At 40.7% G+C, this 20,968-nt stretch overlaps 1 protein-coding gene across 1 annotated transcript in view; it reads left to right on the top strand.

Moving 5' to 3' along the window:
- BICC1 (BicC family RNA binding protein 1) overlaps positions 1 to 20,968 on the top strand; it is a gene marked incomplete at its 5' end in the record, with an annotated part of 120,304 nt that overhangs the window by 84,251 nt on the left and 15,085 nt on the right. Inside the window, 12 exons of the mRNA XM_081105216.1 lie at positions 1,533 to 1,612; positions 3,374 to 3,532; positions 5,628 to 5,681; positions 6,112 to 6,306; positions 7,435 to 7,686; positions 9,995 to 10,126; positions 12,365 to 12,551; positions 14,387 to 14,548; positions 15,128 to 15,324; positions 15,452 to 15,584; positions 16,121 to 16,277; positions 18,058 to 18,223. Coding sequence (XP_080961342.1) covers positions 1,533 to 1,612; positions 3,374 to 3,532; positions 5,628 to 5,681; positions 6,112 to 6,306; positions 7,435 to 7,686; positions 9,995 to 10,126; positions 12,365 to 12,551; positions 14,387 to 14,548; positions 15,128 to 15,324; positions 15,452 to 15,584; positions 16,121 to 16,277; positions 18,058 to 18,223 — 1,874 coding nt within the window. The remainder of the gene's footprint in view (positions 1 to 1,532; positions 1,613 to 3,373; positions 3,533 to 5,627; positions 5,682 to 6,111; positions 6,307 to 7,434; positions 7,687 to 9,994; positions 10,127 to 12,364; positions 12,552 to 14,386; positions 14,549 to 15,127; positions 15,325 to 15,451; positions 15,585 to 16,120; positions 16,278 to 18,057; positions 18,224 to 20,968) is intronic.

The following is a 20,968-nucleotide window of genomic DNA, read 5'->3' as shown; positions in this document are numbered from 1 at the left end:
GGAGATAGATGGGGAGTGGGGTTGATGGCACTGACTTTAAGTGAAGCACAGCTGCTGGGATGTCTCACCAGGAAGCTAGATGCATCCTGAACACTGAAGCTGTTGCTCTGTCCTGGTCCTAAGAGCTGGTAGCCTTAGAAAATATTTTCTCCTCCCATTCTTCTCACTCTCTTGCTCTCTCGCTCTCCAGTAGCTCAGTTGCACCTTGTAAATATGATGTGCTGATAATGCCATTGCTTTTCAAATGGACTGTGGGATGGGGATGGGTGACTCACAGTATGAGGGCAATATGTGTAATTTGATTAAAATTCCCACCTGGTGACTCCAACTTCTTATCCTAGAGAATTGATGGTTTAGAAGGAGTCAGGCAGAATTGCTTGTTAGTTGTGAAGGATGCTCGGCCAACATTTCCTGATGCTGCCCCGACCTGAGGTGAAGTACAGTATAGGAAGGACTTGGCAGTCAATAAGATTGGCATCATTAATGATGGTGATGATGATGGTAAATCATCTGTTATTCAGCTGCATCACTAAGCTAGTGGTGTAGAACTTTTGGCTGATCTCAGAATGGTCTTGGTTTCTGTCAGACTAACCTGTGAGGTACAAAAGCACCTAGATTGCTGGGGAGACTTGAGAACCTGATTAAAGGGAGAACTGCAGAGGCATGTCCCGTCCTGGGCTTTGCTCTGAGTCCCCCTCCACCGGAGGATCCCAGTGTGGCCTCTGCCTCACCTCCTCTAAGCCTTTACTCAGACCTCACTGTCTCAGAGGTTGATGCCCTTACCCCCTGTCCCACAGCTGTACTCGTGATCCTCTTGTCTTTCCCCCTCATAACAGTTATGTTCTAATATACTAGATAATTTGTTCATTTGATTCATGTTTGTCTCCTTGCACAGGACTGTAAACTTCATGTGGACAGAGGTTGTTGTTCTTCCTTGATAAATCCCCATCCCTAAAATAATGCCCTAGTACAGAACAGAGGTTCAGAAAATATATGCCAAATGAATGAATGCTTTCCAATATAACATTCCATGGCAGTAATAAACAATAGGTATAACATATATTAGTCACTTACTACTGATTCTGAATAAATATTAAATATTCCTGAATGGAGATTAAGTCATCCCCATCCCCCTCTCCCCCCATTAACAGTAGTTTCCTCTGTAAACAACCTCACAGTGGAAGCTCTGGTGTAGATGAAATGAGTTAATGCACTTAAAGCATTAGAACGGCCTGGAGTGTAGCAAGGGGTCAGTTAATAAATAGAGTTGGTAGACTCGTTTGTTTAAAATATAATTATATGGTATACTTATTTTTCAATTAAGTCTAAAGTTAAATGGTTTAACCAGTTTTAAGAAGGAAAAGAGCTATAGATGAATGCACAATTTGGGTATTTTTTTTTCAATCTTGTCTTTATTACAGTGACAACACAGATTGACAAATACTGAATTTATTATGGAATCTCTTGTAATGTAACATCAATTTTAAAACAGCTTGGGGTTTCACATGAGCCCTTTTTTTTATTTCTTATAGATCCCCATATTAAGGTTTCTGGAAAGAAAGAAGATGTTAAGGAAGCCAAGGAAATGATCATGTCTGTCTTAGACACAAAAGTAAGTGAATGTTAAGGACACTCAGATGTCAGAACCTTGTCTCTGCAAGGGCTGCTTCATGCTGTTATGAAAGAACCATTTGGAGAAGAAAAACCAGGAGAAAGTAATGGTGGGTTTTAAAATAAGCACATGTGATTCTTTAGTGGATGTAAAGTTCTGTTTAAAATCTGAATAGAGTCTCCCTTGCTGGCTGAGTAATGGAATAATATTATATCTACACATGTATATGTATGTGTGCAAATGTATATTTGTACATATGTATGTAGTATGTATATGCCATCTTCAGAAATATGATTTTCATAGGACAAGTAATGAAGGTTTTAAGAATTAGCATGTTTGCCTTTATGATGCCAGTAGAAAACCAAAATGATCTTCTGTTTAGCTCTGTGTGGTGGCATAAAATTGACACTTTATCTTGTCCATTCTTTCTCTGAAAGTATATGTACGCAGATAATAGGGAAATTTAAGTATTTAAAAATGTACACTCATGTGTGAGTATTTAATTTTAATAATCACTTTAAATCACTTACCTTGATAAGTACTTTAAAAATACTAATTTTTTAATTCTTATAATTTAGCAAAGATATATTAGGGAATTTAACCAGGGTCCAAGAGCTGATAAGTGAGGAAGAAGGTGGGATTTAAATCCGGTTCTTAACCATTCTCTATTATACCACCTGTTGTTTTATTGAAATGGTTCCTGATCTCTTCTTCTTTCTTTCTTTTCTTGTTCTTTTTTTTGTTTTTACTTTAAAGAATTTTTACCTTATAATTATTAGCTATTTTAGAATTTTCACCAAAGAAGAATATCTTCCTGTATTTCAAAGGTTAAAACAAAAGAACTAACTTTAAAAACCAAAGTATTGAATGGATATGTTTAAAATTTAAGAATTGAGAAGATGTAAAACTGTTGAAATTTTTGACTTTTAAATTTTGCTTCCTAAGGACTGAAGAATTTCAGGGAAATTCTTGTAAATGAGTAAAGATTTCATGTCAGTCTTTATAATTTTATAACACTAAATTTCCCAAAATTCAATACATGAATACCAACCAGACCATAATTATTATGTCTTAGAATTTTACATTTTGCTTTAATATAACTAATCTCGTACCTTGTGTTGTTACTTAAGCCATTTTGCTGTTAGAGGTCATTCTGCGGCTTTGTGGTCTCTTCCTCTTATTCCCAGCAGAGGATAATAAGTCTACTTTGTAAAGTTTGACACAGTAATATAGAAGTCGTGAAAATGCTTGTAAATACTTCTTTATTTAGTTTAAATCACTTTTATTTTTAATCTCTAGTTTCCTATTGCCTTAGTTCTGCAGTCCTACTAACATATATATATGTGTGCATAAATATAGTCCTATTAATATGTATGTGTATATATAGTCAGTTTTGTAAATGTGTTTTCAACTGGTTTTAGTTTTTTGAATTAAGTATTTCATGAATAATGTCTATTAAAGAAAGAATGAGTTATTTGTAATTGTAGTTGATTTTGTTTAAAGGCTGCTTTCCAAAAGATTATCTTGGTAAAGAGTATATCTTTCTATTTCTTCTGACAAATTTGTCTTAAAATACAAATTTCTTTTTTATAGCCAAAGAGAAAGAAAGTAAACATTTACAGATTAAGACGATTTTGTTAAGAAATCTGTACGCTCTGTCATGGCTCACTTTTTGTTAAAATTATTCCCTTGAGAGGAGGGATGTTTTAGGAAGTTGTTCCTTTTTCACGCGTCAAGAAATAATACATTATTTCCACATAGAGCAATCGGGTCACCTTGAAGATGGACGTTTCACATACAGAACATTCCCATGTAATCGGCAAAGGTGGCAACAACATTAAAAAGGTGATGGAAGAAACAGGATGCCACATCCACTTTCCAGATTCCAACAGGAATAACCAAGCAGAAAAAAGCAACCAGGTGCTTTGTCTTTCTCATGAATTTTTATGTAACAAATTTTACAGCCTCAGTTATCCATATGCATATCTTTTTTGGGAGGTGAAAGCAAAAAAAATAATCATGGAGATGACATGTAGTATAGATTGTATGACCCTGTGCAAGGACATGGAAAGGGCTTTGCTTTTTTGGAAGGGATGAGTTATAGGTAGGCCTTAAACTCTTGATCTCTGAATGGTTGGTAGAAGAGACAGGGGAGGGAATGATGGCAACATACAATAAAGCCCTTAAGGAAGGGCTCAGAGAGGTGTGAGTTGGGAAAGAACCTAAGTAAGGCATGCCTCACCCAGGCACCCATCCATGCTGGGATTCTGTCTGCAGCAGCCCTCCCATGGTCCTCCAGGCTACGTATATAATTATGCCTTTCTCTTTTAAAGAAAAATTACAGTCGACATACACTATTATATTAGTTTCAAGTGTACAAGCTAATCATTAGACACTGATGAAACTTACAAAGTGATCACCCCGATAAATCTAGTACCCATCTGACATCGTACACAATTATTACAACATTAGCGGCCCGGTGCACAAATTCATGCATGGGTAGGGCCCCTCTGGGTGGCCTGTGGGGATCGGGCTGAAACTCATAGTCCAACGATGCCTTCAGCTCCTACCTGCCACTCCCGCTTATCCTGGCCCCACTGCGCCTGCCACCGGCTCGTGCCCAATCAGTTCCAATAGGGAGAGTCTCACGCTGCCATAGCAGCACTTGCCAGCTGTCAACCCTGTGTCTGGTGCTGTCCCGAGGGGAGTGGCCTGCGGGATCAGGCTGAAACCAGCTCTCCGACATCCCCGAGGGGTCCCAGATTGTGAGAGGGCGCAGGCCAGACTGAAGGACCCCACTGGTGCACGAGGGACCATGGGAGGGCATGTCTGGCCCTGTCTCGCCCAGTCCCAATCAGGAGCCAATCAGGGCCAGCTGGGGAGGGACCACAGGAGGGCTCCAGGGCATGTCCAACCCATCTCACTCAGTCCTGATCGATTGGCCGGACCCCAGCAGCAAGCTTACCTACCGGTCTTCCCCCTGGTGGTCAGTACACATTATAGCGACTGGTTGATCAATCGACTGCCCCCTGGTGTAATGTAGTTTTCTCTCTTCTCTGCTAATCACTCTCTGCTAATCACAACACTAGAGACTGTGTCAGCCACAAAGATGAATAAATGGAGACTAATGTGACAGTGAGCCACATACATAAGGAACTGGATCGTAAGCCATGATAAAAAGCAAGGACAGTTTTCAAAATATTTGAAGCTAGTATGGCATAAGCATGCATCCTGAGGGCAGTGTCCTGGGTCCCCCACCCTGACCCTAATAACAAGAGTAATTCTTTAGTGGGTGGATCCTGGGAACGTCTAGAGCAGTGGTTCTCAACCTTTCTAATGCCACGACCCTTTAATACAGTTCCTCATGTTGCGGTGACCCCCAATTTCATTGTTACAAATTGAACATAATTAAAGCATAGTGATTAATCACAAAAACAATATGTAATTATATATGTGTTTTCCGATGGTCTTAGGCAAACCCTGTGAAAGGGTCGTTCGACCCCCAAAGGGGTCGCGACCCACAGGTTGAGAACCGCTGGTCTAGAGGCTCCCAGGAGAGGGCCAGAGGTGGGTGTTAGAGCAACAATTTTTTTATTTTTTTAACCAACTAGCACGGAAGTAGTTCAGCATCTTGAGAACATAGAGCAGCTACCTCCTTGCGTATTGATACTCCTCTAGTCTGCAGGGAGTTTAAACAGACAGGAGAAAATGCAGGGAACGAGAGGAATTATGAAGGAGGCAGGAAGGCCTCAGGGGGCTGGGAGGTGTCAGGTAAATCCAGGGGGTGATAGAGATCAGTTGACACGCATTACCTGAGCAGATCATTAAAATGCAAATTGTGATTAAGCAGGTCTGCATTGGTGCCCGAGTTCCTTCATTTTTAACAAGCTCCCAGATAATGCTGATGTGGGGGTTTCCTGGAGGACACTTTGAATAGCAAGGATGTCGATAACCGGAAGAGCAGGCGCCGGCTCAATTAAATTAAATCTGACTCTGTATATCCTTATCTTTGCAGGTTTCCATAGCAGGACAGCCGGCAGGAGTCGAGTCTGCCCGAGTGAGAATTCGGGTAACTGTTACTTTCATACCATAAATCACTGTCAGCAACGCTTTCATTATAGAGGATTAAAAATATTATGTATCAATTTATTATGAAATCATGTGCTCAGTCTGAGGGATATAGTGAAAAAGTTGGTTTCATGTATTACAGAAAGTTTCTTTGAAACATTCTGGATTTTACCTGACTTAGTTTTTCTCTGATGATTTTGAAATCAGAGTCCCGAGGAAAATGCCACAGGCAGTTCAAGTGACAAAAACTTTCAGGTTTCATAAAAGGCTCCTGTCATTTAAGAAACTTTATATATCCTACCCAAGTTTACACCTATAATAAAAGAATATGTGCTTAAAATTCCATCTGCAGGAAAGGATGAATGAATTAGACATATTTCTAAATGTGTCTGATAATTTATCTGCTTTGGGTTCTCACAATTTCATTGTAGGAGCTGCTTCCTTTGGTGCTGATGTTTGAGCTGCCGATTGCTGGAATTCTTCAGCCAGTTCCCGATCCTAATTCCCCCTCCATCCAGCACATATCACAAACATACAACATTTCAGTGTCCTTTAAACAGCGCTCCCGAATGTATGGTGCTACTGTCATAGTCCGAGGGTCTCAGAATAACACTAGCGCTGTGAAGGTAAGTGACTGAGCGAATTCTGAACATCATTCATGAACAAACTATTCAAGTTTTATTTATTTATTTGCTTAATATATTTTTATTGTTTTCAGAAGGGAAGGGGGTTGGGGAGAGAGGGGGAAACATCAGTGATGAGAGAAAATCATTCATCGGCTGCCTCCCACATGCCCAACTCTGGGAATTGAGCCCACAACCTGGGCATGTGCCCTGACCGGGAATCCAGCTGTGACCTCCTGGTTCTTAGTTCAACCCCAGCCGCTGAGCCATGCCAGCCGGGCTCAAGTTTTATTTTTGAAGGATTTTAGACTGGTTTGTTTTCTAGAATTTTCTTTTGTATTACATTCTGGTCTATATGTGTTGTATTTTTCCATATCTGTTAGAAGTGACTAGAGCCCTGGCCACTGTGGCTCAGTTGGTTGGGTGTCGTCCCAGGCACTGAAAGGTGCCAGTTCGATTCCTGGTCAGGGCACATGCCCGGGTTGTGGGCTTGATCCCCGGTAGGGGCTGTGCAGGAGGTTTCACTCTCATATCGATCTCCCTTTCTCTAAAAAAAAAAAAAAAAGAGAGAATTTAAAAAAGAAAGAAGTGTGCTTGCTTCGGCAGCACATATACTAAAATTGGAACGATACAGAGAAGATTAGCATAGCCCCTGCATAAGGATGACACACAAATTTGTGAAGCGCTCCATATTTTTAGCATGGATGGAACTGGAGAGCATTATGCTAAGCGAAATACGCCAGTCAGAGAAAGATAAATATCACATGATCTCACTCATTTATGGAATATAATGAACAACATAAACTGATGAACAAAAATAGAGCCAGAGACAGAGAAGCATCGATCAGACCATCAAACCTCAGAGGGAAGGTAGGGGAGGGTGGGGGTTAGGGTGAGAGATCAACCAAAGGACTTGTATGCATGCATATAAGCCTAACCAATGGACACAGACACCAGGGGGGTGAGGGCATGAGTGGGAGGGGGGTGTGGGGGGCAATGGGGCGATAAGGACACATATGTAATAACTTAATAAAGAAAAAAAATCAACAACAACAAAAAGAAGTGCACTGGACTCTCCCTGTATGTGGAAAGTCATTTACACGAATATTTCTGTTCCACCTTTTCCCCTAGGAAGGAACTGCCATGCTGTTGGAACATCTTGCCGGGAGCTTGGCGTCTGCGATTCCCGTGAGCACACAGCTCGATATCGCAGCTCAGCATCATCTCTTCATGATGGGTCGAAATGGAAGCAACATCAAACATATCATGCAGAGAACGGGTGCTCAGATCCACTTTCCCGACCCCAGTAATCCACAAAAGAAATCCACCGTCTACCTCCAGGGCACCATTGAGTCTGTCTGTCTTGCAAGGCAATATCTCATGGTAGGTTTAGTGAAATCCAGGTTACTTTTTCTTTATTTTTTACCTCTTTGGGTACAGTGTATACTGTTGACAAACCTTGTGCAGTATTTATGGAAGCACTTTGGAAGCCAGGTCAAGGAAGGAAGCTAAGCTTCTTGGTAAAGGAGATAAAGGAGTAAGGTCGGCAGTGCCTCGCAGGCTGAGTTCTGTTACGTTAGTGAGAGCTTTTGTTGCAGGGCTTTTCTTTTTTAAAACTTAGACACACAGAAGAGGTTCAAAGTGAAATAACTGTATTTTGTGGAGGGTGATTATTTTCATACCACAGATAGCAGTTTGCAGTTTTCATCTGACAAAGTCTTCTATTTAAACAGAAGAATAAAAATACATCTTAAACATTACGCTCAAAGACATAGATTTTGGTAGCGTGAAACAATGGAACATTTCACAATCTCTGGTATAATTTTAAAAATTCTGTTTGAGCCAGAATGCACTTGAGTGTCATGCATTGAAGAAAAATAGCAGTTATAGAACTCAGTATTGCTTCTAACTCCTCCCTATATTCATTTAAAAAACCCGTGTGTAGATTGATGTATAGTTACTAAATGGACTGACATAATGTGGACTCAGATATTTTTATTAAAAACATCGTTGTATTCTTCTGTTAACACTTAACCTTCAGTGACATTTGAATCAGTAGCTTCAGGAATGGCCTTTGCTATCATTAATTTGCAGACTTCGTTTCTGAGAAACTTTTAGAAACTCTTGTTTTGTCTGGTTGACTTTATTTCTCTGACAGATGAAAACTTGTTGTAATCATTAAGGATTATTACACATAATTTTATGAACTTTATTTTCTTGTGAATGATATTTTTAGCCCAATTTAGTTTAATCAGGCTATTTTGAGTACACTACTAATTACATAGCATATTCATCTCCAGAGATTATTATGCTTATTCTTCATATTTTTGTCTGCTTTTCAGATTCTTTAGGTATTACTTTGAGTTCAGTAAACTTTTTCAAACATTCTGCACAGTTATGAACTTATATTCATACTTTGGCCATACCTGCCAAAAATATAGGCATGCAATGAGACATCTTATTGTACAATATTAAAAGAAGGGAGGGAGAGATACATTAAAAGGATTTAACCTGTATTTCAAATGCCATAACCTTTTCTTTATAGCCATGTCCTTACAAAAATCACTTCTACCATAGGAGAAATGAAACGTAGTAGTTTCATGTTAATTCTAGTATGGTTCATGATACCTTCTCCTGATACTTACGTACAAAACACGTCGGTCATTAGGCTAGCACCGAGTAGCCTGTGCATCAGAAAATGTGTGTGACATTTTTCCTGTGCTAGGGACTAGGGGCCAGGAAGAGAGCATCAGAGAGAAGAACAAGTACCAAACCCTGCAGTGCTCAAAGGGAGGTAGTTCAAAGAAGGGACAGTAGTGGCTGTGAACTTGAGAGAGGAGGGAAAGTTTGAGCTGCATCCGAAGAGGCGTAGGCCTTGGGATGGTGAAGAAGCCTTCTGATGAGCGGAGAGGCCAGCGTCCAGTTTAAAAGATGGCCTGGTCCAGCCTGGAGGAAGGGGCAGGCATGCAGACACAGACCTGCGATTGCACAAACACAGCCAGGCCACAGCTGGAGATCTTAGATGCTGACGCTTGTTTAGACTTCATTCGGGAGACCGTGAAGAGCCAGCACTGTCCGTCTTTGAGCGCGGGCACAAGGCGAGTACCCTCGATAGGGCTGAGAGTCCAGTTTCTGGCATCATTGACGCACTGTATCCAGAGAATGGAGGAAATTTCCCAGGTGGAGAATGAATGGAAATTCAGGGCCAAAAACAGACACTTAAGACACAGACAATTTTGTCATCCAGAAAATAGTTTCTGCCATTCAACATTATTTTCCCACAGTCCGCCAAGCTATGTGAAAGTATCTGATTGAGCTTTACTACTTGGATTTACTCTTTATTTTTATCCTTTTACAGGTTTCAGGTGTACAATTCTAGAATACATCATCTGTATACTGTATTGGGTGTTCACCACCCCAAATCAAGTCTCCGTCCATCACCATTTACCCCCCATTACCCTCTTCTACCTCCCACCACCACCCCCATTTCCCTCCGGTAACCACCATACTGTTGTCTGTGTCTGTGAGGGTTTTTGTTGATGTTTTGATTTTCTTAATCTCTTCACCTTTTTCTCCCATTTTACTTGTTAGATCTGTAAAATACTGCATTGTTTGTAGGCATGTTAAATTATCTGATGTTTAAATGAGTAACTTCTTAACCGCCTACACTTCCTACGGTGACTTTTCCTAGGGTTGTCTTCCTCTTGTGCTGATGTTTGATATGAAGGAAGAAGTTGAAGTGGACCCACAGTTTATTGCTCAGTTGATGGAACAGCTGGATGTCTTCGTTAGTGTTAAACCGAAGCCAAAACAGCCGAGCAAGGTTGGTTTAGAGTCTGGATCCAGAGAACCATGTGTCATATCACGTTCTGTTTTATTTGCATATAAGTATGCATTTGCATATTTATGGAACTAAATATTCTATATATGTCATTATATATTATATTTAGGTATTTTATATAAATATAAATTTGTAACAACATTCATTATTGATCACCATTTTCCTTATATGTGTGTTGGTTTTTGGAGTCCATTTTTAGTGACCATTATTTTTCTATAACTATATGAGAAGGAAAGAGAAAACCATTTTAAATTAACTTGCAGGCTGGTAACTTTATATATTACTAAGCTTCTAGATAGTTGCTATAGCTAAATATTATGTTAATTGCACATCTCAATACAATTACAAAAACATATTTAGCTTACTTACTATTTGTGAGTCACTGTGCTAGCCTTGGAGCTTTAAAGAATAGGTGCCCCATTCTCTTTAATAATAAAATATTTTTAGGAATGAATTATACCCAGTTCAGCCTTCTTGGAACCTCTCCCTTAAGATGTTGCACAATTTCAATAATTACATGTACAGTAACAAGTTAATGGGATAACTCCGATGATATTGAATGCTAGTAGAAAGTCAGGAAACAGGCATGTTTCTCTATTAACACAGTGCGGACCAGTAGTTTCATTGCTAGCTTTATCCAGTGGCTAGATAAGTTTCTATTGAACGAGTACAAAAAAACGTTTTACATAAATGTTAAAGGCACGCTTTAAAATTAAATACCCATTGCATTTTGAAGTTATTTAATACATGTTCTTACAAGCTAATATATTTTTGAAGTATACTTTGTAAAACACTGTGTAATACAAAGCGAGAATTCTCGTGATGCGTCTGCAGTGTGTTAATATTGTGCAGATAGGCACAGTCACTTTGCAGAGCAATTTTGAGACCATCCGATCACACTAAAAACACTGAGACCTTGCCCCCAGCAACTCTGCTCCTAGTTATACGCTCTGAAGAAGCTTTGTACCAGAAATTGAAGGATAAGAATGGTGTTGAATAAAGAAAAGCAAGTTGCGTAATGACATGTACTCAATGGTAACATTTAATGTACATCTTTTATAGCAGGTGACTATGTTTAAATTTCTAAACTATAAGTCTTATCATATACTCATAATAGTATATGTATAATATATATTAAATACAATTTTGTGTATCTGTAAATGATGTGGTATTCAGCGTCCAGTTCTCTTTCTTCAAAAGAAAACTGTAAATGGAAAGATAGCATTGATGCTGGTGAACTTGGCTATAATGCGTTTTAATGTGAGAGAGCAGGACCCTAATTTTATGTATTGTGACGCTTCATGCATGCCTGGCTAATTGAGTTTCTGTGGATGCCAGGACTGAGAGAGAGAGGAGACTTTTGAGGACTTGTGCACATAAGATGGACAGACACAGGAATTCCTGGAGTCCAGGAAGAAGTGAGCGGAAGTCGGGGGAAATACACTGTGGCAGCATCCCAGGGCCATTTAATTATGCCTCCCGGCCCCCTGCTCCCTCCTGCTCTGCTTTCTCAGCCGCCAGTTTCCTTTATTGTTCATTGGAGGCTTTCCCCCCTTGGTTTCACATTTCCAGTTTTCTAGATGAGTCCATTGAGAAAAAAAGATTTATTGTTTAGGAGTTTATTTTAGTATGAGCTTTGCCATAGATATGTCATCAGTGAGGAATAGTGGTACCTCACGGTCTATTAGTTAACTGGTAGACCATAAATGTCAAATGTAAGTGACTATTATTAAGCAGTACATATACTGTAGGGAGAGAAGTTTGATTTGTTTTGTAAAAATAAGTAAGGCGGGGGGGCGCTCTTTAACAGAGACAAGAGGATGTGAAGGAGAACGGGCTCCAGAGAGGGGCCCGCGTTCCAGTCCTCTGGTTGCCCTGCACAGCTGTGCTGTGACGTTGGGTAAGTCCTGTCCTCACTGAATATGAGCAATAATTTCCACACCATCATAAGGTTTTGGTGGGAACTGGAATATATGTGCGGCTTCCATCACAAGGCTTAGAACACAGGACACACCCAATAAATAGCAACTAACGTGTTAGGTTTTTACCGAAAGGAGGAAACGTGATAAGTGGTTAGAATTTGCCGTTGGTTTTTAAAGCAGCATTAATGAATTTCCTAAGTGGAATTCTTATTACGGTTTTCATTTCCCACCCACCTCCCCAATTCATTGTAGACGACTTGCATGTCACTTTTTTCTTTCCCATTATGTGTTTTCATAGTCTGTGATTGTGAAAAGTGTTGAACGAAATGCCTTAAATATGTATGAAGCAAGGAAATGTCTCCTCGGACTTGAAAGCAGTGGGGTTACCATAGCAACCAGTCCGTCCCCAGCATCGTGCCCCGCCGGCCTGGCCTGTCCCAGCCTGGATATCTTAGCCTCGGCAGGCCTCGGACTCACTGGACTAGGTATACTGTTCATTACTAAAGCACTTCTCAGTTGCTTACCCAGTTCCCTTCCTTTCTGCCGCAGGGGCTACATCTTAAAGGGGATGTTTCTCCCTCGTCAGGTCCTCTGGTCAGGTGAAAAGCAGCAGAGCTCGAATCAATCCATTTTGTTGTTGGCTTTTTGTTGTTTTTTATTGTTAGACTCCGTGAATTTGTTCCCCAGATTCTTCTTATTTTGGCATCAATAATCAACGTCTGACGTTTATTTTCGGCTGTGTGTGTTCTTCTAAATTAAGAATGCCATTGCGAGTGAAGTCAGCAGGCTGACTGTAATTTATGTGTTTGCTCTCCCTTGTATTTGCAATATTGCCACCAGTCCCTGGAGATAAAGATTATCCAGTTTGCCTTTCCAAAAGTAATTGCAAATCTGTATGAGGGGTGTGCAGAGGGGGAGGGGAGAGCAGGCACACCCCCTCCCCCCTCTTCCCGCCATGGCTAGGCCTGCTTCGTGCAGACACAAAGGAAATCGAGCCTGCGGCCACCAAGGGCAACAAATGGACCTGCATTCACATCTAAGGCAGCAAATAGGAAGATGAAGGAACATCGTCATCTCGGTGCTTCCGTTTTTTAGGATAATAGAGCCAGTCATTTTAATAGCCATGGTGATATTTATTGCCTCATTATAGACTCCCGTCTTACAGGCTGAAGTTAGTTGCTGCATTAAATCAGGCTAGTTTTACTTCTTATACATTTTCTCAGTAGCCTTTATATGAAAAGTTAAAGCACTAACCCTAGCAAACCCATTCAGTGTTGATTTGAGACCGAAAACATACCCTTAGGCAGTCTTTAAATTTTTCTAACAGCTATTCTTGCTTTAATAAATATAACATATTTAAATAATATGATTAATACACCAAGTAGCCTTGCTTCAACACCATTACGGTAAAGGCAGGTTTTTTCCCCTGGGCCCATTGTCTCCCAAAGCTGTCCCTTCCACACAGCAATGCACCTCGAAATGCCAGTTTCATCACTTAGCAGGCACTGAGTTCTTGCTGCACTAGAGAGAGAAAAAAAGTGAGCAGACATTCAGAGTTACTCAATTTTTAAAATGTTTTTATGGCTGCACCTATCCTGTAACACCTAATGCTTTAAGTATTCCTGGAAACTTGTGTAAAAATCCACATTTTATTTTAGATGCCAGAAGGGAAATTTCATTACCATATTTTAAATGCCAGAAGGGAAATTTCATTACCTAAATCAGGCATTAAATCTTAAAAACAAGGGGAAATTTTTTTTTCTCTCCTGAGAAAAGATTTCGCGTGCATGGAGATGAGCACGAAGGAGTCGTGTTTTGACACAGTATGAAAACTGTTGCAGGTACCTAAGCCTGTCCACAGTGGGCCAAGCAGAGCCATTCTGCTGCGGGAAATCATCCCCTGAGTCGCTGCTAATTGTACGTGGTTTGAAGCGCTTGTTTGAACGCGTATGACAACTGAGCTATGCGGGGAAATGAAAACGGGTTCCCACTGGAGCAGAATGTTGTTCATCTTGGCTAGTGACGTGAACGCAAAGCAGCTGGTGGTGCTCAGTGACCCCCCCACTGCCTTCCTGGTTGGGGCACACACCTGTCTCCCATTTTCCGATCAGCATCTGTTTGTGGATAAGCTGGGTCCTGTGTTGAAATGGTATCAGACTGTATTTCATGGGAATATTTGAAAGAAGGTAATCTATCACTCACGTTTTATATTCAGAAAATATCAGATTATATCAGTGCATTCCAAATGGCAATATTGCTGCCATCTGTTATTTTAAAATCTTGAATTTCTGCATATTGACTGTACATTCACTTACCACAGGTCTCTTGGGCCCCACCACCTTATCTCTAAACACTTCGACAACCCCGAACTCACTCTTGAATGCGCTTAATAGCTCCGTCAGTCCTTTGCAAAGTCCAAGTTCTGGCACCCCCAGCCCCACGTTGTGGGCACCCCCACTTGCTAATACTTCAAGTGCCACAGGTCAGTATCATTTAAGTACATATAGGTATTACCAGTTTTTAAATAAAATGTACTAGTGGTTCCATGTCCTTAGGGGGAAATCATGGTTCAAAGCATACTTTTTAGCCTAACAGAAATTTCCTAATGTGTAAATTAGTTAAAATGATGCACGACAAAACAGTGAGTTTCCCACAAAAGTAAAACATAACCTTCGAAAGTGACTAGCAGATCAGGAAAAGGAGCATAATGTGCAGGGAGCAGTGGCAAAGTCATATGAAGGTCGCTGACTGATCACTCGAAAGGTAGGTTCTAGCTGGAGAGGTTAGAATTGCTCGGTAGGTATATGAACACGTGAAGTCCAGCTTGTTTCTTCGTCTGTACCGTGAGGAGCTTGGGTTAAATATTCCCTAGAGAGTTGTTCCATTTTAATATTCTTTTGTGTAGTAATGCTAAACCTGTTTGCAGAGAGAGATCAACATTGAATTCCCTCCTGAATTTGCAGCAACAGTGATGTTTTTTGAAGTTACTGAAAATAATATAATGCTTGTTGGTTCTGTGTTCTTCCTGTCTAATATCTGTCTTCATAAAATGTTGTTCTAGGCTTTTCTGCCGTACCACACCTTATGATTCCATCTACTGCCCAAGCCACGTTAACCAATATCCTGTTGTCTGGAGTGCCCGCCTATGGGCACACAGCCCCCTCCCCCCCTCCCGGCTTGACTCCTGTCGACGTGCACATCAGCAGTATGCAGACAGAAGGCAAAAAAATCTCTGCTGCTTTAAATGGACACGCGCAGGTAACGTCTCTCAGGATGGTGGGAATCTGTGCTGTTGGTAAGAGCTAAGCCACTAGTAAAACTTTCAGTGGAAGTGAATTTTAGAATGGTGACCACATCCACATGCTATTTTCTATTGTTATTTCAGCCTCCGAACATAAAATATGGTGTAATATCCACTTCATCGCTTGGAGAGAAAGTGCTGAGTGCGAATCATGGTGACCCGTCCAGACAGACAAGTGGATCGGAGCAGGTGTCTCCCAAACCAAATCCTGCCGAAGGTATCTTTCCTCTGGACTTCAGCGGGCCTGTTCCTTGGACAAAGGGGGTTGTAGAAAGTCCATGCAGTGATTTCAAATTGGTTTTGCTAATTGATTATGACTTACCCTGCCCGAAGTTTGCAGAAAGACAACATCCTGAATGAAATGCCAAAGAACATGGTGAAAGATAAACTGAGAAGCAGACAAACTTCTTACAGAAAGAATCACTGTCCCATGACATTGGAACTTCCTAAATGAAAGTGAATGTAATTATGTAGCAGGAAAGCATCAACTTACTAAGTGTGTGTGTGTGTAATTTTTTTCTAAGTAGAGTGGACCTTTTTTTAATCCTTTCATCCCTAACTTTAAAAATATGAGGGTTATTTCTTCACATTTCATCTTGAGTTTTTGAGGCAGCCTGAACTTCAGGTGTCGTCTTTGCAGTTTGAAAGCTGCTATGTCTGTGTCTCCCTGGAGCTGGATTCTGGTTTGTGTCCATCGCAGAGGATTGCTGATGGTGAACTCGTGTTTTGGGTGTTGTGTTTCCTCCTCTGCAGGCGGTAACGATGCTTTTGTGGAAGTAGGCATGCCGCGGAGTCCTTCCCACTCGGGGAACGCGGGCGACTTGAAGCAGATGATGGGCCCCACCACGGTTTCCTGTGCCAAGAGGCAGACGGTGGAGCTCTTGCGCGGCACGAAGAACTCCCACTTACAGTAGGTGTTTTCATCGGGGAGGCCCACGTGCTTGGAAGGAGATTGTAGCGCGAGCTGGATAGGTTTTAAGTCAGGGGAACAACACTGGGTTTGTTGGGCAGTGAGTGCTCCTTGATTTCAGCAAGTTTGGTCTCATCCAGGAGTTCATTCATTTCTCTTTATAATTACCTTTTCTTTTTCCTTTAAAACATTTTTTTTTTTCATTGAAGTAACGTTGGTTTATAACATCATATGACTTTCAGGTATGCAACATTATAATTGGACATCTGTACATACTACATCATGCTCACAACCAAAAGTCCATTTTCCATCCGTCACCATGCAGTTGACCCCCTTACCCAGACTGCCCCTTTCCACTCAACTTCCGCTCTGGTAACCATAGATCTGTTGTCTGCCTCTAGGAATATGTTTTCTTTGTTGAGTTGTTGTTTTTTTTTTTCCACTTAGCATAATACCCTCAAGGCCCATCCTTGTCACAAACGGCAGAATTTCATCTTTTTTATGGCAGAGTAGTATTCCATTTCAATCTTAGCAATATTTTTGTGGATAAAAATGTTATTAAGACATAATACCTGGTAATTCTCACCCTTATATTCTACCTAGAGTCCTTCTCGTCATAAACCTTGGGTGTATATCTGGGTCCTCTGAACTTTCTCTGTTGCTCTGAAACTTTTAACGTGCTCTCTGCTCTTCTATAAGCAGCAGGGTGATTTTTACTCTCTGAGGATTGCTTTTAGATACTTCCCTGGTGTGAATTCTCTTTCATTTGCCTTTGAATTTCTAACTGAAACCATGGCGCCCTTGTTCTGAAGTGGTTAACTGCTCACTTTGGTAATAAATACTTGACAGTATCATGATTTCATTTATTACAAATCACAGTGAATGTGAATACATATATTGTATTAAATATAACTCTCCTGTACAATAGGACAGTTACAAATGGGTGTTCCTTATTTTATTTTTCATTTCTTTTCTTGTTTCAAATAGGCAGCCTGTGTTTTATTTAAAAGAAAAACAATGGAATGCTTCTGTATTGAAAGGTTTTGCTTCTATCCGTCTCCATTTTCCCAATTTCCCCTACTGTCTTATTAGTTTTCTTATATAGCTGACCCTTGAACATGTGTGGGTTAGGGGCCACTGACCCCCTGTGCTGTCAAAAATCCGTGCCTAACTTTGACTCCCCCAAAACTTAACTACAGTTGTCCCTTGGTACCTATGGGGGATTGATTCCAAAATCCACATATGTCCAAGTCTTTATACTAAATAGCATAGGACAGTGCATACAGTCAGCCCTCTGCACCTGCAGATTCCCAACTATGTGTCGAAAATAGTTTTTTCAGTCTGTAGTCTGTTAAATCTGTGGATGTGGGACCCAGGGATATGGCGGGCTGCGGGCTTTCAGATCAACTCAGTCCTGTTTAGACCATGTACCCAGGGGTCATTGATATCTCCCATTAACAATATGACATATATACTATATACAGAAAATGTTTGAATATATATCATGGAATCGTTTTAGCTCCAGCTCTTAGAGTCAGAATGCCTGAGTTCAAACTCCAGCTCTACCATTTACCGGAGGTATGACCTTGGGCTTCCCTCTTCTATAAAATGGGAATAATAATAATACTGCCTGTCTCATAGTGGTGTTGTGAGGATTAAATGAGATGATACGTGTAAACAGTTGGCAGTGGCTAGCACATAGTAAGTGTGGCACAGAGGAAACATTTGGTGCATTTGTGTGTGTGATGGTGGATGTTAAAGTCCAGACTCTGTTTCACAGCAGCACTGACCGGCTGCTCTCAGACCCAGAACTGAGCACTGCAGAGAGCCCTCTGGCTGACAAGAAGGCTCCAGGGAGCGAGCGAGCTGCAGAGAGGGCCGCAGCCGCCCAGCAGAACTCTGAAAGGGCCCGCCTGGCCTCCAGGCCGTCATATGTAAACATGCAGGTAACGATAAAATGAGTGAGAGGCTCATCCAAATGTAGGGGCTGGGGATGGAGAATGGCAAATTCAGAAACTAGGTTTTCTTTCTGTACTCTAGTCCAAATTAAATTTAAAGCTATGTGCAGTAGTTAGGAATTGGTTTTGCTATAAACTTTAAACATGAAATGCAGGATTTGGCTTAAATGGTTAAGTTATCCTATATAATAAAAGGCTAATATGCAAATTGACCAAACAGCGGAATAACCGGTCGCTATGATGCACATTGACCACCAGGAGGCAGATGCTCAATGCAGGAAGTGCCCCCTGGTGATCAGTGTGTTCCCACAGGGGGAGCACTGCTCAGCCAGAATCCCTGAGCCGGGCTCATGGCTGGCGAGTGCAGCAGCGGTGGTGGGAGACTCCCACCTCCATGGCAGTACTAAGGATATCCAACTGCCGGTTTAGGCCCACTCCCCACAGAGAGCGGGCCTAAGCTGGCAGAATATCCCTCGAGGGCTCCCGGACTGCGAGAGGGTGCAGGCCGGGCTGAGGGACTCCCCAAGTGCACGAATTTTGTGCACCAGGCCTCTGGTTTAAAATATAATATGAAAGGTAATGTGAATGGTCTGTGTCACTATGTGTAATGTAAATGACACTGTTCACCTGTTGTTTTATAAAATTGTAGGTAAATACCAAAGCTGTTATTTCTAAGTATTACTGCCTCTTGACATAGTCTTGAATAAATAGATATAATAATCCTTCCATCTATAAAATGGAGGTGATAAATTTGGTGTCTTTTAGGCAGTTATAAAAATAGCTAATATGAAGCTTTAGTTTTTGAAAATAGATGATAAATATTATTGATGATTATATTGAGTCACAAATTTTTATGATTATTTTAAACAATTTCCTCAGGGATTTTTCTCTATATCTGTAGTAGACTAACTACTCAAAGTAGACTATTGAACAGGAAGTTCAGAAATCTGATTTACGTATAGATGACAATATGAAAGATAGGGATTTTGTGCTTTTAGAGATTCCTATAACCATTTGATTTCAGTACCATAATTATTGGGTAGACTTGCCTACTTCATAATAAGAGATATATCGCCCCACTCCCCAACGCCAAAAAAAAAAAAAAAAAAAAATCCTAGAATCCAAACTGTCACAGATATATAAAGAGATTAATTCGTGGAACTAAATTATACTTCTTTAATTCCAGCAAAAGCTACAACTCAATCCCGCTTATCTGTTCTTTTAATCCTTTGCATTTGAACATTTCCATGAGATTTTTAGATGAATGTTTTCACAAAGCCATGGCCTTTATAAAAGTGTCAAAATTTTTTAAAAAATGATAGCTGATACATTTCCTCTAGCGGGCTTATTTTCAGTTAATATAAATTAAAATTCCCTCCTCAAAGATGTATCAAATCCGCTTCATGATCCCTGTATGGTTTTCATCCATCTCGTGGTTCTTACTTTCCATCCATTTTATAACTAGAGTGAACCACTTCCGTGTTTTTTTCTTTTAGGATGGATAAGCAATGTTCTTGGTGATACAGTTTCAACTTAAATAGATGTTTTTGTGCCATTACTACAGAGCTGACTTTTAAAACCATAAGAAATCAATGACAGTAGTCATCAAGCATTGATGGGGAAAAGGAGTGAAGACTCCCTGATTCCCCCAGCTGAGAACGCTCTGTCTCCAGCGGTCCTTGGAGAGCTGAATCCCCAGCTCTCTCCACACTTATCTCACTTCCTAATTTCTTTTGTAGTTTTTTCCTTTACCCATCCCTGCTGAGGCTCTCCATGCTCTGAGGCTATAGGTTTTATTTTTCATTTTTTTTATTAATTGTGGTTTTCTTCCACAAAGTGCTGCACAGTCTCTTTAACTTGAGGCACTCCATACATATTTATTGAACAAGTGAATGTAGGATCTTCCCACACCTTGCCCTTAGATGTTGATCATTAAAAGTTGATTTTAATTGCCATTGCCATTTCAGATCTAACGTTTCAAAACCATCGTCAAATGTGTTCTCTAAAAATCCACTCTCCTGATTTACTGCCACGTTCTCAGAGCTCACCACACGTCCTGGTTTGTCAGGGTCAGCCCGTTTCCTTGTGTTATCCTGACCTAAGTATTATTTGTGGCACATTCCCGCTTAGAAGTCTCCTGTTTCACACTGTGAATTACCTGGGTGTGCAGCCTACGTATGGTGGTGTGGTCCCCTGGGAAAAGGGTTAGAAGAGCTCTTGCCAGCTGTTTCTCAGCCTCCTGGTAGCCTTTCAGACATTGTTAATCAAGTCTCAGTTCCTCAGCTGGGCAGTTGAGAACCCTGGGTTAGCATGTGAGATGTCGCTCTGTCTAGACCACTTTCTTCCAAATGACCTACCTTGGTTTCTGTGTAGACCTGACTGTGTCATATGTCACTTATTCAGTGTGAATGAAACGGTGGATAGTGCCATCCTACTCCTATGCAGTGCAAGGTAGCTAGGCTTAGTTTATTGTAATGCTTACTGTTATTATAGCTTAAAGCTCGACATTTGCTATTTTTCTCCTTTCAAAAGCAAAGACCATTCCAATTAGGCTACATAATTTCTTAAGCTGTCTGGACATTACACTACTTCAGGCCATCTTTTGAAGAGGGGATTTTGAGAAACAAATGAGGCCGGTAGATAACCTGAAAGCATTTTCATAATGCTTTATTTTGAAACTTAGCAGAACTACTATTAAGTTATTTGCTGTGCTTTAGCATATACTTATCCTGG

The sequence above is a fragment of the Myotis nattereri genome, assembly GCF_964212035.1.
Source record: "Myotis nattereri genome assembly, chromosome: 13".
NCBI classification, from domain to species: Eukaryota; Metazoa; Chordata; class Mammalia; order Chiroptera; family Vespertilionidae; genus Myotis; species Myotis nattereri.
Note: the sequence above shows the minus strand (reverse complement) of the source record. Positions and strands in the feature narration are given on the sequence as shown.